The 17,601-nt window shown below is 42.1% G+C and overlaps 2 protein-coding genes across 7 annotated transcripts in view; one reads left to right on the top strand and one right to left on the bottom strand.

The window, feature by feature from the left end:
- Positions 1-6,062, top strand: part of atad2b (ATPase family AAA domain containing 2B) — a 56,874-nt gene extending 50,812 nt beyond the window's left edge. Inside the window, exon 27 of the transcript XR_003050012.1 lies at positions 5,257-6,062. The gene's annotated coding sequence lies outside the window, so the exon portion shown is untranslated. The remainder of the gene's footprint in view (positions 1-5,256) is intronic.
- Positions 94-17,601, bottom strand: part of klhl29 (kelch like family member 29) — a 178,016-nt gene continuing 160,508 nt past the window's right edge. For all 6 annotated transcript variants that reach the window (XM_017033616.2, XM_008313210.3, XM_025056609.1 and 3 more), the window contains 3 exons: positions 10,573-10,766; positions 4,941-5,085; positions 94-1,207 (listed from right to left, as the gene is read on the bottom strand). In XM_017033616.2, coding sequence (XP_016889105.1) covers positions 1,024-1,207; positions 4,941-5,085; positions 10,573-10,766 — 523 coding nt within the window. In that variant the 3' untranslated portion in view covers positions 94-1,023. The remainder of the gene's footprint in view (positions 1,208-4,940; positions 5,086-10,572; positions 10,767-17,601) is intronic.

Raw genomic sequence — 17,601 nt, 5'->3', positions numbered from 1 at the left:
TGTTCGGTGGCGAAGATACAATAAAGTCTTACCTTTGTAAGGAGAGTGATTTCACTGGGCAAAAAAACCCAATACATAACAATATGGTAATTGTTCTCATTTATGTGTTAGGTTTTTAATAATAACAATTTGTTTGGGTACAGATTTACAGACAAACCTTTGAGTCCAACCTATCAGTTGTTTTTTTTCCTCTAAAAACATTTATACAGAATTGCCTTCAAGTTTTTAAAATATACATATTTCCTTCCTGTATTTACAGAATACCAACCCAGCATCTTTGTGGGTTGAACATAAAACATGGTAGAACAGAAAAAAGGCAGAAGAAGAAAATGCAAATAGACAGATGGGGCCCAAAAACATGGATTAAGAAATACATTTTAAGAGTCACAGTTGATTATTGTGCTTTTATCTGGAGGAACTGCGCAACTTTAAACATCTGATCAGACATCAGTGGATATAAAGAATTCTCTCTCTCGGTCTCTCGCTTGCTAATGAAAATGTTCCGTGCAGAAGATTACCATTTTATCTTGGTCAGAGTTTCCAAAAGTTAGAACACCAAAAGGAAATTGTACTCACTAGTTAACGATAGAGCTGAAACACAATTTGAAAAAGGACAATCTGGACCTGCACTGGCTTTAACTGCACTTTTAAAGGAACATAATAAATGGACATCAGGAAACAGAGGATAGATAGATAAAAAAAAAAAACCACACAAACCAGGAGGTTGCAGATTAATCGGTTCCCTGTGCCTGTTGAACGAGAAGATGAACTACTACCATGACACATACAGTACTGGAGGTTAGGCATTGCTACCTGACATGGCCGAGTAGTGAAACATGGGTACATTCTGCACAGGGCTTTTCAGGGAGTGGGGCAGGTGATGGGATGGAAGGATGCTGGCGCCCAGTGGTCACTGGCTGATGGACTGACTACAACTGGCCTGAGGCTGCTGTTGAAACTCGTCCTACAACCGCAGTCCAGCTGGTGTTTGGTGTCGACTTTGTGAACAGGTCCCGGCCGCCCTCAGCCACTCTGGATGTACTTTTTGATGACGACACAACCGTGTCTGAAGAGTGGGCACGGCAGCGATTGCAGGAGTGTCCAAGTGTTGGTACAAGGGTCAAACGTTTCCATATTTCCCAGGACTGGACCCTCGCTGCTTACGGTGCCTCCTGTGGCATAGATCTTCCCATCCAGAATCACAGCACTGCACAGAAACAAAACGTTTGTTTTAGACAGTTGTCAATCAAATCTGAGGCTATTATGTCAGAGTGGACAGAGCCAAATACTGTCCCCTCTGATGTGAGCGGCCCTACATTGTAGCTGGTAAACTTCGTTACACTAATCAGACAGAGAAATGCCTGTGATGTGATGTTGGGTCATTTTTGTGAAGCTTTACTGAAGTCCAATGAAATCACTGACCAGGTCTTAAATAATGACCTTTGAACAAACACAAGGTCAAGCCTTTGATTTATGAGGTTTATGTGACTCTCCGATCAGTTCTGTTTTTCCATTAAAATACTGTCACTCCAGTGAATTAATAAATTAGTGATTTTAGTAATTTCAGTCACATTCAGACAAATCTGGACACATTGCAGTAATGAAAACATTGTCATAAAATGTTATTTCTATATTGCAGTTACTCCTTGGTTCACATGAGAAGAGAAGAGAAAATGATTAGTTTTATCAGTAATCAGTAAAATCATTACTGCCACGGTGCAGAGAAAATGATTAGTTTTATTATGATTTTGTTACTTTACTAAAATCCATGTTTTATCAGTAAAATCATTACTGCCACGGTGCACTAATGAGTTCGTGAGAATGACCCTTAGAGCAGACTGAACCTCAGAAGTGGACGAGTGCCTGGCCGATCACGGAGGACAATAGACATTATTATAGCGCCTCAAAACACTTCGCCCGGCACTAATGTCTTCGCCAATCAATACGTTTCTTGTGTCCGGCGGTTGCTCGGCAACAACTTAGCCCAACGGCTCATCCAAACGTGACCCCCATTAAAACTCAATTGTTTTTCAACATCTTGTTCTGTGGCTGAATTATAGAAACAAGAAAAATAGGTTAATTAGAGAGCGTCAGAGCAGGTTGTTGGTGGACCGTTACGGTTTAATGAGGCCCAGCTCACAGTATCCCCCTGCTCTTTACGCTAAACTAACGCATGCATCAATTTTGGCTCAAATAATGATGAGAGATGATCAATGTCAAGAAGAGAGTTGGGTGGAAACAGGCACGTGTTGCTTTGATATTAGCCGGAGGATGAGTCACAGCAGAGACAGACAGAGAGACATTAACAGAAACATGCTGGCTGTCCTGCTGGGGGCTATGCCTGAGATCCTTTCACATCAATCACATCATGCCCAACATTGTCTGTAAATTAGAGAGGAAAAAAACCCACTCATAATGTTCAGTCTAGGAGGTGAAAGAGAGAAGAAAATAACTGAAAACCAAATACCTGAAAAACAAATATCTGCATCAAATGTGCTAATTTGATATGTAACAGAAACAGGAGTTTGTTTGCAGACAGGATTAAAACTTTAGCTTTAAGCTGATTAGGGCTTTGTGCTCCTATTGGGATCTGTAGCTATCTGCATTTACATAAGGTGCACGCTCAGACACGAGCTCAGGAAAAGAAAAACTGAGCACTGCTGTTGGATATAAAAAAAGATACTGCAGGGATTGGAAAAAAAGACATGTACATTTAGTCCAGATGAAGTCCCAGAGAAAACAGAACTGATGCAACATGGAGAGAACATGAAGCCTCTTCATAGACAGGAGACTTGAGTCTGTGGAAGGACAGAGTATTCACAGCATTTCTCTGTGTGTTTGTGTGCTATGCTATGCCCCTCCCACCCCCAGCACTCCCTCTTCAGTGTCAAACTTAGTTAAATGTACTAGAACAGCTGCCTGGCATGGCCTGCTGCAGCTTATCAATAACTGACAACTTGATGTACGATATGCATTCTGCACATGAGATCACCGGCAGTAATTGCTTCCCAAATGTATCTCACACACATACAGAATTTTGTTTGTTTCCTGCCTTCTTTTTAGCTTTGCACAAAAAAAAAAAAAAAAAACGAGGCATGAACTGCTAAATACAAACTAAGAACTGAGCTGAGCCTCCCGGACCTCTGGAGGCATGACCACTGCTGCCATCTCTGGAACCAGTGGAGGTATGACCACTGCCGACGCCTCCTGAACAGCTGGAGGTGTGGCCTTCAACTGGGACCAATAGGGAAGTGAAAGCCTCAGGTACCTCTAGAGGAGTGCCACCAACTCTGGAATCACCAGCAGGTGCTGGTTTCACCACACAGGCAATCCAGAAATGACCAGAGGTATGGGTGCTGCTGGTGCTGGGCCCACCGCAGGTACAGGAGCCATCAGAGGTGTGTCCACAGAAACCCCAGGAACCAACAGAAGAAGGGCTGCTGTAGAGGCATCCGCAGGTATGAACCAGGGAGGGACAGAGGAGAAGGTGGGCGTCGGCTCATTACAGGCCACAGACACAGCTGCAGCAGATGGCCTCACAGAGGGAGAAACTGCAGCAGAGGGGGGAGATGCCACTCCAGCAGCATAGATTGCTGCCACTGCCTTCTCTACGGAGCACATGCTGGTACACACCTCGGCTGCCGCCCGGGCCTCGAGGGCTATCCAGCAAGCTGGGTCCAGTTGTGGTGGGATCATTCTGTCAGGATTAGCCATCGACATGGCAGGAAGAAGGCAGGAACCAAATGCAGTAGTGGAGAGACTCTTTCTGGTGCAGGTAGTTTATTTGAAAGTGCAAAGCCAAGAAGAACAAAAACTCACCTCTTCACAAGACCAGGAACAAGGCATAAACCAGACGAGGCATGAACTACTGAGTACAAACTAAGAACTGGAAGCATACGCTGAGCTGAGCACAGGAACACACCTGACCAGATCCACAGAACGAACCGATACAATGATCCAACAAGGACAAGGAATGAGGGAGAGACGTATACAGTGTATACAAAGTGCAACGAGTGAGACTAATCACAGAGACATGGTTGAGTAATGACACACAGCAGACAGCAGGGGAACAGACACACCTGAGAATATTTACACATTATTCCAATGCATTTAACTAGATTAGACTTGCTGTATCTTTATCTGTTTTTTTTAAGGTGGCAGAGGTTACATTAATCAAGAATAAGCCAATTTTGTGTCCACAGAATTAGCAAAGCCACAAATGTAATTTTAAGTACTAATTGTTATTCCCTAGATTAAAAAAAAAAAAATTATTCACTGTCCCCCCCAAAGGAAGGACAGTGTATATACATGATAAACGATACCGAAATGTATTGTAGTGTTATTGTTTTTTCTACATTTTTAATTATTCATAATGAATCTATGGGGCAATAATGTTGAGCTGAAATCAAACTGTGCTTAGGATTTTTAAATGGAAAGTAAACATTGATGAACACAAAACCCAAAGTTCTTGTGTTTTCCTACAAAAGGAAAACGCATTAAAACGAGCAGTACTTTTTCACAGACACTTAAAAAAGAATCAGTTGCTAATCAGAGTAAGTTAATGAAAAAAAATCAACTGGGTAAAAAAAAAAAAAAAATCACACTGCTAAATTAACAACCTGTTTTTCTTACCAAGGGAAAAGTTTCACAACCAAAACACGGTGAGATAGAACCATCCTCTGCCCACGGAGTTTTTTCTTCTTCAAATTTTAATTAATTGACCCCAATATATTTCCCTGCGCTGCCGTTTATCCTTATAATAACACAATGGATTACAGATCATTAGGCTTGACTTTTTAGGGCTTCGTTAGTATGTAGCGTTTCTGAGGCTGCATAAATGACAGCAGCAGTAATTTTAATACATTAGACGTTGCTAAATTTGTCACTGGGAGTTTTACTTTTTACATGTTTGTGATGCTGCGATGTGAATAATCTCTTACCTGCAGAACTGCCGAGAGTGATTCATGTTGGGACCAGCCTTGATGTTTCCTTTGTCGGGATCATAGATAGTCGTAGCTCTAGCGTAGGCTCCTCCCAGGATGAATATGAAGCCGTTAAGACTCACTGCGGGGGCGTATTTGTTATCTAACGATATGAGAGAGAGAGAAAAAAGAGGCAAGAAGGAGGAGTGAGCTTTTTTGTTAAATCACTCCTATTGTTTGCATGCTATTTACTCGCCCAGTAGAAATTTTCTATTCATGTAATGGTCCCTATTTATTTTTTCCCCTCAACAATTCTTTTTCTTTCTGTCCCCAGGCCGCATGCTGAGGCTGCTTCTCACACACACTGACTCTCTGGCTGAGCTGCTTTGCAGTAAGTATATGCCCATAATGTTACAGCAGAGGGAGTCGGCCATCATCGCAGTACCTCAGAGGGACTGTGCTAAATGACAACAGGAACACAATGTTATTAGGCACAATCTTTTTAGCATTTAGGTGTCAGTGTATTAACAGTAGATACATTTAAGGACGTGTCACGTCACTTAGCCCTAATGGGCTCCTGGTTTTATCAGGTGGGCGACACGAACATAAGAGTCCAGACTAAGGCTGGAAAAAGTTTTTTTTTTTTTTTTGGGACTTAGGTTTTTTTTTTTTCTTTTTACATTTAGGTTTTTTTTTACTTAGGTTTTTTTTTTTTTTGTATATCCAATTAGTGACTGATGTGTCCAATTACCCTCAATTTATCCTCCCATGTGGCCCATTGGCTTGCCAGTTACATTTATGGTAGTGGGAGGAGTTAGGGGTGGAGCTACCCAACCCCTATTGTCATAATTATATGTGGCCTGCGTCTCTCTCCAAGAGCTAACCAGCCATTTACAATGCTTGTGGTGGAACGTATATTTGTCATGAAAGGTTACTGTTGTAAAGCATAAGATTTAAACTTCAACAGCAAGAGTGCCTGACCCGGATTCGAACCAGGGTCCCACCACATTCCAGACAGAGACATTGCCTCTGGGCCAAAGTGCCACAAGAATGAGCAATTTCGAACTTCTAGTCTTTGGTGAAATTACACCATGTGCTTAAGAAGAAAAGAGAAACATTTTCTAAGTGTCAATTTGCCAGACCTGGATTCGAACCAGCGTCTCAATGCATCACAGACAGAGACGTTGCCTCTGGGCCAAAGTGCCACAAGAATAACCAATTTCGAACTTCTGGTCTTTGGTGAAATTACACCATGGCTTTAAGAAGAAAAGACAAATTTTTTCTAAGCATCAATTTGCCAGACCTGGATTCGAACCAGGGTCTCAATGCATCACAGACAGAGACATTGCCTCTGGGCCAAAGTGCCACAAGAATAACCAATTTCGAACTGTTATTGGTGGATAAAAGTGATCCATGCGCTTCAAAAATATTGTCTATGTTACAAAAAGTTACAGTATGGTGTCATTTACTCAGATATGTTTTTTGTATTTTTTTAACTATTATATAATAGTGTATATATATATGTATTTATATAAATGTATGTATCTATATGTATATACATAGATATGTATATATATATACACCATACACCATTGTTCTTTCAACCTGACATGTTTATTTTTCATTACTTTCTTGATCTCATTGATATGCAGATGATGGGCTGTGCTTGTGTGTCAAAGGAGGCATGTGTACATGATGTTTTGTGCAACGTCCCTTAAACACAGAACACTCATTGCTCTCTGTTCAGCACCTGAGGCAGAATAATAAGATGCTGCTCTCAAAGGAAAATGCACTTTTTTTCCACTCTCCCCGATGGTCCCCACTCATCATCCCTCTCTGCCCTTGTTCTCTTACGGACAGCACTAAGCAGTGTGTCGGAGAGCTTGGAGAAGTACCAGGCAGGTAAATCTCATTCACAACAGCCAAAGGCCTCACAGGACCACTGTCAGGGTTCAAGATCTCTCCAGCAGTGTCCTTTTGCTCTTATCCCCTGGCCGCCGATGCAGAAAACAAGCCATTTCTGCTGAAACAACACTGTAAAGAGTGCACAGTATTGTCTCTGTCAGCTGAAAACTTTCTAATCCTGAGACAACCTGGCTTTTTTTTTGAAAGCTTACAATAGATTCTGTTTGTAATAACTGCTCTGAGGTAAGAGAAAAAAAAATCTATATCTGACCATTTTCCACGGAACAATACATAAAAGAAGGGAAGAGAAAAATGATGGCAAAAAAAGTTTTAAAAGGCTCCAATAGAAGTACAGTAATTCAGGTTAACACACCCTTCTGACCTCAGAAAAACTTGGACAAAAAGCTTTTTTTTAAAAAAAAAAAAAAAAAAAGCTGTGATAGAAGTACAGCAACAAGAGACACAGCCTCTTGACACCGTAAAAAACGTCTTTGTCATCAAGTCTGAGACTATCCAGGGGAGGTCAGTCAAACAAGTCAAGAAAAACAACCCTGTGAACCTATGATGGAATTTGTGGCTCCTGGCTGAATCAACTTGGTACAGATATGTGATTCAATATACTTGGAATACACACACTTCCTGAACACGCAGTCTTTCCATCAAACCAATACTGTACAGATCCAGATAACACCGGCTCCTCTGATTCATACACCCAAACAGCAGCTGTTATCATGAAGCCACGACATTGCTCTGACACAGGGATTTGCAGCCAGTCACTGATGGAAGAATAAACAAAGCATTCTCCTACCTAAAAAAAAAAGAAAAAGATGGAGGACAAGGTGCTCGGTGTCCTCTCCAAAATCCCATGTCCTGCCAGAAAGCATGAGGCAGCAGGAGCGGCAGGACAAAGACGCTTCAGTTCACTCAGCCAGAGCTTAGATAAGATTAGAACAAGGTAATTGGAGCAGCGAAAAGCCCTTTTTTCCACCACACAATGTCCTTTTATGTGCCGTGTGTAGAATAAGAGCAGCCTTGAAATGATGGGCCAAAAGAGCAGAGAGACGATGATGTACTTTATTCAGGATGATGAAGAATAGGTGGAGGGGACATTTCCAATTAGGTAACTATGGAAACATTTTGCCCACCTCTCATTTATGTCACTTTTCCTTTCTCTTCCCTCAAATTGCCTTGCCCGTTGGGCTCTTACATCATTTAAAGAGTGACCTTTCTGCAGAGATAGAGTGACCCGCCTTGTGTCCTCGTAGCTGTGAAGCCGTAGACGGAGACTTGTCTGTTACCCAAGGCAGTGGGCTAGCCTGCCCAAAATATAACTACTACGGAACACTGACCCTAACCCTGACCCTGCACAACATAGCAAACAAAATTATTATGGCAAGATTTTTAAATCCACCTAGGACACTCCTGCTGCTCTAAAATGACTGTATGCAGCCATTAGCTCCACAAACCAAATTGCTTCTTTTTCCCTCTGTTGTACTGGGCTGAGTGGTCGCAGAAATCTGAGAAACGTTTTGGTCTTTGAGTAAGATGATCTTTCAAGAAAGGCAATATGGCTTCATAAATAGTTTACTGCACATGTGGCTGCTCAATTATGCCCCGGCGTTTCAGTACGGCGCGCTGCTCAGACGACGGATACCGAGGGCAAAGGTAAGTATGGAGGAACAGAAGCCGCAGAGACACCGTGCATCTCAATAGACTCCGAGTATTTTAGGCACGAGTGATATTATTTTTCACTCTGCAAGGGATAGGAAGTCAGTCCTGATAAGTGTTTGTGAAACCCATTTGCAGTCCATGCGGGAGACGGTCCAAGCAGTGGGGAATCACACACACGCACACACACAGAGTGCACAGTCACAGAAAATGCACACCGTGCAGTTGCATTTGTGTCAGTCGATAAGACACTGCTAGAAGACAGAGGGGTGAGAAGGGGGGAGAGACTAGGCCAGGGAAAGGGAGACGGACAGGGAGATTAGAGAGGGAGAGTGATGGAGGAATGCACAGGGTTGATGGAGAAGTGCTCCCCACCCGCTCACTAAAATCATCGCCGGCCCAATTTCACAGGAAGCACTAAACCCGTCCATTATCTCCTGGCTTGTTGTCTGTCAGACGCCGGCTCATCTACACCCTGACAGATGACGGTGTGTCTGTCTGCATCAGTCACGCACACACACACACTCACATACAGATAAAAAAGAAAAAAACACCAAACGTACACACACACAGAGAGAGTAACCTCCTGCCTTGTTACATAATTCATGTGCTGTGTACCTGAGCCCCCGGGGGTTGTATGGTTGATATGAGGTAAGAAGTAGTTGTGCGTCGGCAGTACTGCGTTTCTGTATGTGTGTTGTGTTTTTCCCTCTCATTATTCCTCTGGCAGTGCTTTAATGCCGTTCAGGTCTTGGCCCAAACACCTGAAGTTACATAATCATCATTTGGTTCATTGTAGTCTGTCTAAAAAGACACTAATAATAGAGCGAGGTAGTTTCTGGGCTGCGACGCCGAGGGGAGTTCTCCTGCGCTGGAACTTTAATGACACAACCATCAGCTCCCTGTCAGGAAATACTTGAATGTAAACACATTTTTAAACCTGCACAGCGCTGCCAGCAACTGTGAGACACGGATGGGTGTTTTCAGCACTTGGACAGCTCCTCTCCACCAGAGTCTGTTACATGCCTGCACCGTCAGCCCGGCAACGAGTAAAGATTTTAAATTTGTGTGAAAATTGTATTTTATAAATGACAATATGCATTCATATCAGAGCCCGACGTGATGGGAATTTCATTCGTTTGCTTTCTCTCCGTGCCTTAAACGAGACGATCAATATGTCCATGAAAACTTGTTTCCGATTCAAAGGATCGCACAGTCAAACGGGAAAATTATTGTTTTCACACTTTGATTTTGTGCACATTAGTCAAACAAGGCGTAATGTGGCTGCAGGTGGATTTGTGTGCCGCTCTTTAATGGACAGGCAGCAAAAGTACAGATCTATTAGTACTGTATTACTGTAGCCACAGGAAAGACACACACGACTGTAGTTGAAATGTGTGGGTTACAGCGTCAGAATCAGAATATGTTTTCTCCATAAATAGCCAGACTCCTCATGCTGCATCTGCATGGAAGCCTCTCTTCTACCCATGGGCCTTAGCACTGTCAGTGTGTGAAGCTACCATTACTCACTGAGCCTTTTTAAAAAAAAGAAACTGCTACATTGAGTTATGGCAGCTCGGTTAAAGTGTTTCCTCTGGTGTTGTGTCCCTCACTCGTCCCTGGTAGATCTGGATAGACTGTGGCGGCGAGCTCCCACGGTGAATAACTAGTTATTCTTGTCAAAAGCAACAGACAGAACCAAACTCTTATTTCAGATGTGCTTTTTTTATACCTGATATGGAGAGAACAATAGCACGGTAAGAGAGGAAATAATGAGAGGGAAGAAGATGAGATTTGAAGGTCAGTGCATACACAGTGTGATTCTGTTGTATATGAGGGTATATGGCCATAAATGTCACAGATTAGTCTATTTGTACAAGGATGGATCAGTATTCCATAACACTGAAACTATTTCAAAATAATTGTTTGGAAACTGTATTTCCAGAAACAGTATCGTGTACTATTTTATTAGTAGTATACTTTTCTTAAAGGAGGATTTCCTATTCCATACAATATGGACAAATACTTTGAAATTAAAATGTGTTGAAACAAAATAAAACAGCATCACACGTCTTACCTATCATGGGAGATTCAATAAAACTCCAGCTGTTGCTCTGCGGTACGTAGGACTGCAGGACACCGGCCGAGCGCCCGGCCTCGTTCACGCCTCCGAACACGTACACCTTTCCACCGCACACCGTGGCCGCCGCAGAGTGGACCGGCTTGGGCAGAGGAGACACAGTTTCCCACTGATTGGTGATGGTATCGTACCTATGAAAAAAAAGGGGGAAAAAAAGAGATGGGTTTGAGATTAAGATACCTTCTTTAATCTGTTTCATCATGTCACATCAAGACAAGTAAGTGAGACAAGGTTCGGGCTGATAAGCAGAGCCGTGATCCCACTCCAGCTGAGCAGATCCGCACGGAAATGTCCCGCCGATTGTTCTAATACTATGCAGCGTGCTATTTATGCAGACGGTAAAGAGAAACACTGCTTTTTAGGTCCCCACTGGTCTGAAAGGCTTATTTTAGCTGAAAGGCTGACAGATGCAATTAGCAGAATGCCTACACCACCAGGGAAGATGAAAAAGACCGACCATTACGTACAATGACAGCAATTAAAGCAATTACACAAAGCAACATATGTTGGGAGCTACAAGCCATTAGTCTCTAGAGCTGTGCTGTGTCAGTGCAGCGGGGTTGGACCTTCCTCACTGAGCTCCTCTTTGGCACAGACCTCACTGCCAAACCTAAAACTCGTCCGACCCAAACCGGCACAAACAGAGGCAGCCAGATGACGGGGCCCTGACACGACCAGGATCTGGCTCACAGATCTCTGCCCTTGTCAGTGGTTAGCAGTGTTTATATGCATATTGTTGCGTTTGTGTATCTGTGTGCTCACTACTCGAGTGTGCTGTTTGGCGGCTTGGCTAAACCGGCGTGGTGTTATCTGCGTAATCCCGCATACACGGGCCAGTGATCAAAGCGGCGTCGCAGACAGCCGTCCAACTGGAGTGGGCCTCATTAAAAGAGCCACAAGCAGTTCTACGAACTGTGATTAAAACACACGTTCCAACTCACAAAAGCGTGCCTCCTTAATCAAGGTTGTCTCTTTGTTATGGGACAAAAACACCTTTACTTGGAAAAGCATAGCCGGCGCCCCTGCGGATAAGAATCAGTACACTTCAAACACCAAAGCTCTAATAAGGTAAACTCCCACGCTCTCAATGAAGGTGTTTTCTTTTTTGAAGCACGATTTACCAAAGAACTTCATCAGGTTTTCTGCCAAATTCGCACGTCTGCACAGGTGTCTGGTTTTTCCTTTTTATCTTGTTTACTTTCATGTTGTCAAAAACATACCACGTCTAAGAACATTTTCCCCCTCTTTTTATGTACAGCATTTTAAGTAGGCAAAATTTAAATAACAACCAGAATCTTCGACTGCGTGTTTCTCTCTGTTAAGACTTCAAGATGAAACGCAGGAGACGAGCGAATTAGCCTCAGAAAGATCCCTTCTCCGGGGTCGAACCACGTCCTTGGCAACAGCTGCCGAGAAGCTGAGTTGAAATTGAAGGGCAGTGTGAGAAAGTCATACAGAAGAGACTGTGAGAAAGGTAGTCTCAAAATAACCCCCCCCCCACACACACACTCCCATGTACCAACAGTAATGTTTAAACACAGCAGCGCACACAAAGTCCCACTGAGAAAGACGGACTAGCACGTGTCTTATTCTCTGGCAGATGTAATTACCACTCGGACCACATTGGGGAGGCTCAGAAATTTAATGGTCAGACACTGCAGAGTGAAGCTGATTAGGGGCTAGACGAAAGGCCAAAAGGAGAACGGCAAAACAGCTGCTTGTGATGAGGAGCGATTAAAAAAAAAAAAAATCCAGAGGACTGAGTTCTATACAAAGAAACCCATCTTGAATTGCTCACATCCTCCCCTTGAGCTCAAACTGGAGGTTTTCTCAGCAAAATTTAGAACTAAATCAATACGCAATCAAATAATGCGGGATATAAAGACGCTGACGGCGGTCAGGCACGTGTAACGGGAGACTGTACTCAAGTGCAGCAGTGGTTTTTAAAAATAATCACCGGCGTTTTTGGTCTGCCACCTTCAGTGTCTCTTTGTCCCTTCTCTCTCTCTTCAGCAGTGGAAAGCAGAACAGGTTGGTGCTTGACCTGAGGACCTTGGACTACTTCACACTACAGGCCAGAAGAGAGGCCAGGGTGTCAACATATAAACAACTGGGTCTGTAATTTTTTTTTTTTTTAACCAGGAACACTACGTGAACCTTCTTTGCAAAGAACCAAAGATTAAACAACGTGTTGTAAATTATTGCCTACGTGGTGTTTTAGTGGGGTGCCTTACATGACTGGTTCCCAAAGTGGGGTGCAGGGGCAGCTCCTGTGTGGTGGAGAGATTATATCATTTTAAATTTTATTTTCCAACTGGTGTCACCTGGTGGTCTGGGTGTGTACATATACACCTCTCTCCCTCCCTTTTTTTTGGCATCTTTGTTCTGTTCAGATTGTTTGGTGCTGTTCTTGTCTTTTGATGTCCATGCCTTGTTCCTGCGACCCAGTGAGTTTCTCAGTGAGTCTCCCTGGTGCTGTATTTGGATCCTGCCTGCATCCTGAGAAATCAGCATGTAACTTATTTTTCAAACCTGTCTTCTAATTCTAATATTTTTTTTTATCCAGTTTATTTTTCCAGGTACTATTGTGACATCCAGCTGCCCTTTTAAGGTTAACTTCTACTAGTCCTGACATCCTCCACATGTGTTCAGTAAAGGTAAGGTCAATTTAAGATGCTGCTCACACTGTTAAATGTTTCTCTCTTTTTATGCTCATAACAACTAGGAAGAAAATGATGCTGTTTAGCAGCATGAGTCTGTGCATTGTTTTGTGTGATTTTTAACTTCAATGTATGAGGTATACCTGTTCTTATCTGGTCATTTTGACACCCATGTGAATCCCACTTTGACCCAAAGACTTCTTTAAAAAATATTCTAACCCAAAATCTGATTTCAGCTGCTTCTCCTTGATGTCAACGTTTAAAAAGAATTTGCTTTTTTTTTTTTTTTTTTTAAACATCCACCACCCTCCATCTAGACCAAGGTACTGCATGTCAGTCTTCTTATACTGTTTTTTCTGTTTCTTTCCTTTTTTAGGCACTGACTACTGGTTGCCAGAATTCAGCTATCAGCAAAACACAAGCCTCTGGAGGTTCCTGCATCCAAAGTTTTCGAAGACTCCAGAGACTCCGGCAGCCTTGAGACATGTTGAGACCTTTTCATGAAAATCGCTATTTGAATTTGACAAAAAAACTTTATAAAGTTCACAAAGTTCTCTGTGATGAAGTTCTTCTATCCTCCAGGCTAAAATTTAACTTTTTTTTGCAAGTCCTAATTCTCAAAGGTTTTAATTTAATATCCAAGGGTTTCATTTTGTAAAACATTTTGTAAAAACCACATCAGGCCTAAAGATTTGGTGAAGTCTTTCAACTGCAGAATTTAAATTAAATTCAGCTCTAGATGTTCAGCCTAAATACTGCATAAAATTATTGTGCCATTCTATTTAGGGAGTCAGACAACGAAGGTGGATTTTTCAGGTCCATTAATGTAAACATGGGAAACTACTGCGGAGGTCAAACAGGTCAGAGTTCTGATGAAAAGTAACAAGTGCAGGTCAGAGGAAGCCTGGTGTCTCACACAGTCTCTGAGGTCACCAATCAGAGTCAATCTATTAGATGACTGATTCACCATCAAGCATTTAATATGAAGCATGACATTAGAGCTGACACTGAAAAGACTTTGCGGCCGTGAGTATATCGTTCAATTATATCTCCGAGGCAGATGAGATGAAGTGGCGAGACAGAGAAGAAGAAAACTGGGTAAAAACAAAGACTGTTTTTTTGTTTGTTTGTTTTTTTTCCCCCACAGCAGAATCTTTCACGTGAAAAAGCAGACTTTTTTTTTTTCATTGTTAGTGAAGGTAGTGAAGGAATTTATCCATCAACATGTTGCTGCATTGATTGCTTTTTCCCCCAAGTGTTTATACACAAGGAGTGATCTCCGTATGAAGCCATGTAATCGGCTGTTGTGTCTGACAGGGCTTGTTTTTATCATGCAGGGACAATCATCTCAGAAACGGCTGCTGCAGGATTACAACACAGCAAAACAATGCAGCTCTAATGTCGGGGGAGACGTGGAAGCGAAGACGGATCGGAACGAGAGACACTTACGGCGTGTTTCGAATGAAAGAGACGGGGCCAGACTGAACCGGATTTGCCTCTGAATATGTAATCTGGATAAGGGAAAACATGCGAGGCCCTCAGCTTGATGTGGGACTGGCACGTCACCAAATCACTGTTGTGTGTTCATGTGAGCCAGGTGTAAACATGCCCTGGTAAAGCAGGAACATCTTACGTGTTGTCTCTGTTGTTCATTCTTAGGAATACGCAGCTGCTGCGTTCATGTTGACAGCTAATGAAAACAAGCTGCTGTGTGTTTTAGCAGATTTTCTGCAGAAAGTAAAGTTAGTTATTTACAGTCTAACTTAATCAAAGATAAACTTCATTGGAGCTGCTGTATTAGGAGGTAAGATTAGCTTTTTGGTTAGGAAAAAAGACCAAATGTGTCATTTTGTTTTCTAATTTTTGAAAAAAGAAAATTTAAAAACAATCTATTTCAGCATCTCATAACCCTTCAATCACCTCTACCTTAACAAGTTCACTCAACCACAACCTCATCTCTTTATAATAAGGATTAATGAGCAAAAAAAATAATATATATATTTTTTTTTCAGTAATCTGAAATTACATTTTTTTATTCTCAAAAGCAAATACAGTAGCTGTGAACATAGCAATGAAAAATATTAAATAAGTTGGCTGTTTTATTTTTCACAAATGATTTCTGATTAAACATACTAAAAAAAGATACAAGGGGAAAGTACAAACACAGGCAGCGGGAAACCGAAAATAGAGAGCTCCACTTCTGTCCTCGATTAAAAAAGAGCAGGAAAAGAAGGAGGCGCCGGCTGTAAAATGTATCACATAAGCAGATACTTCCTAAGGCTTTCACTTCATAACATTAACTAGGAAACATACAACTGGGTCAAAGACCGTAAAAGTTAATGGCTGCAGTAAAGAGTCGGCCATTATGCAGCCTTGCACTTGCTTTGCTGTGAAGCGTTATTTGTCTAAAAGCCTGATGTGTGACTTGTTTTTGGTTTTATGAATGAGCCTCGGAGGAGCAGCAGCAGGATGATACAGCAAAGAGCAGTAAAAAGCCATAACTGTGAATCAGTAAGTATGATAAAATACAGGAAGTCAGGGATTCGCCACGATCTGAATTATAATTAAAGTTCTGTTGTCCACTTTGTCCAAGACACAGACCCCTCATCACCTGTCCACCGCAGTGGGCTATATTCCATTTTAAAATAATAGATGGGACGGAAGAAGTTTAGAAGCTTATAAGTCTGCTATTAAACTTAACTTTATTAAACTTAATATTGTACATAAAAAGTAACAAAAACAAATTAAAACAAAGAGACAAAATATAAATAACATTGTCTAGTTATTTTTTGTGTTATTGACAACATAGCAACTTGTTTCAAGTGTTAAAAATAACTGCCCAGTGCTCGAAGTCATCGAAACTGTTGGGGTTTAATGCATGAAACATGATGTGACCTAAACAGATGATTCAGAGTGAGCCCGTCTCAAAGTTCATAGGGTTAGCCGCAACAGCCGCTGGTTTGTAATAGTAACAGTATGTGATTTCCTCTGATTAATAAGGCAGCTAACCAGTTCACTTATAATATTCCAATGTTATGATAATCTACAGACTCTCTAAATTACACAAATATGTTACCTTCTGATGGGAGAGTCGTCACTCTGGGGGATATTGACATTATATTTCTCCTGAGAGCAGAAACTAAATCATGTACAGTGTAAGTAATGAGAGACGCAAGGAAGAAGGGTGAAAAAAAAAACAAAAAAAAAAACATCCGACACTTGACTCAGTTAACACTCAGAAGGCTTTAGAAAAAAAAAAGATCCATTAAGAGACAGACGAGTGCAACCCTTTACTGCAGTTACAACCCGACTGGAATGCAATGGCATGCAAACACTGACAGTTCACCACCGTCTTACAGCAGAACCCACACTGGCTGCTAAAAGCCCCGAGACGCACACTAAACCTGAGAGTGGAAGATCATGTAAAGTTAAAAATTACCTGCACTCGTGTACGATGTTAGCAGTGCTTACAACACTCGGCCACACCACAGCAAAGGCAGTGTTCTGGGATGCCATGGTCGTTAGTTAAAGGAGAGCATTGCCTTCATGTCCTGTGGTGCAGCTGATGCTCTGGATTCTACGGAGCAGCAAAACCCATGCCCTGAAGATACCAAACTCACATTTACTCTGCTGCAACACCACAGCATGCAATATCACTCATGAGGGCTCTGTCTCTTTGTCTCCCATCAGAGGGGCACAAATAATCTGAGTGTATGTTTAGTTTCCAGTGAAGTTTTACTCCCACTCTCCACAGCAAGGCTGCAAACTGGGTTTTAGTTTTGAATCAGGCCTTTGTTTGTTTAACAAACTCTGATCCTGGCTGAGTTTTGAGGACGAATCCCTAAGGTCTACATGACAAAGCAAATGTGAGGACATCTGTGCCTTGTCTTTTTTTAAATTTTACACTTAACCCCCTGTTTGCAGCCTCCTTCATCTGCCTCGTTGCACTTTGTCGTCGACTGAAGAGAGGTTAGTGGGTCTGATCAGCTCAGGTGGTTGATTAAAGCATATTTTTGCATTTGAATTGACTCTCGTGATGCGACGAGAGGAAGGTGCGAGGTTTTTAAGAATGCAAGTGTGACGTTAAAATGTTAATAAATACAAAAGAAATGGCGTGCTGCCACCGTCGGTGTGCTGTGCCACCTGTCAGTGAAGAACAAAGGAGACAGTCACAGCAAGCGTGTACCCCTTTAAAAAGGCAATTATCTTCCTCAGTGCAATGTAAAGCGCCGGCGACTGGGGATCGTGCCGACACCTTTTGCACACACCTTCCGGTGCTGTGGGTATGTATTTTTGCCTCATGCAA

This window comes from Cynoglossus semilaevis, chromosome 7, assembly GCF_000523025.1.
Source record: "Cynoglossus semilaevis isolate Cse_v1.0 chromosome 7, Cse_v1.0, whole genome shotgun sequence".
Classification (NCBI taxonomy): domain Eukaryota; kingdom Metazoa; phylum Chordata; class Actinopteri; order Pleuronectiformes; family Cynoglossidae; genus Cynoglossus; species Cynoglossus semilaevis.
The sequence above is the reverse complement of the archived record's forward strand: the minus strand, read 5'-3'. Positions and strand labels throughout refer to the sequence as shown.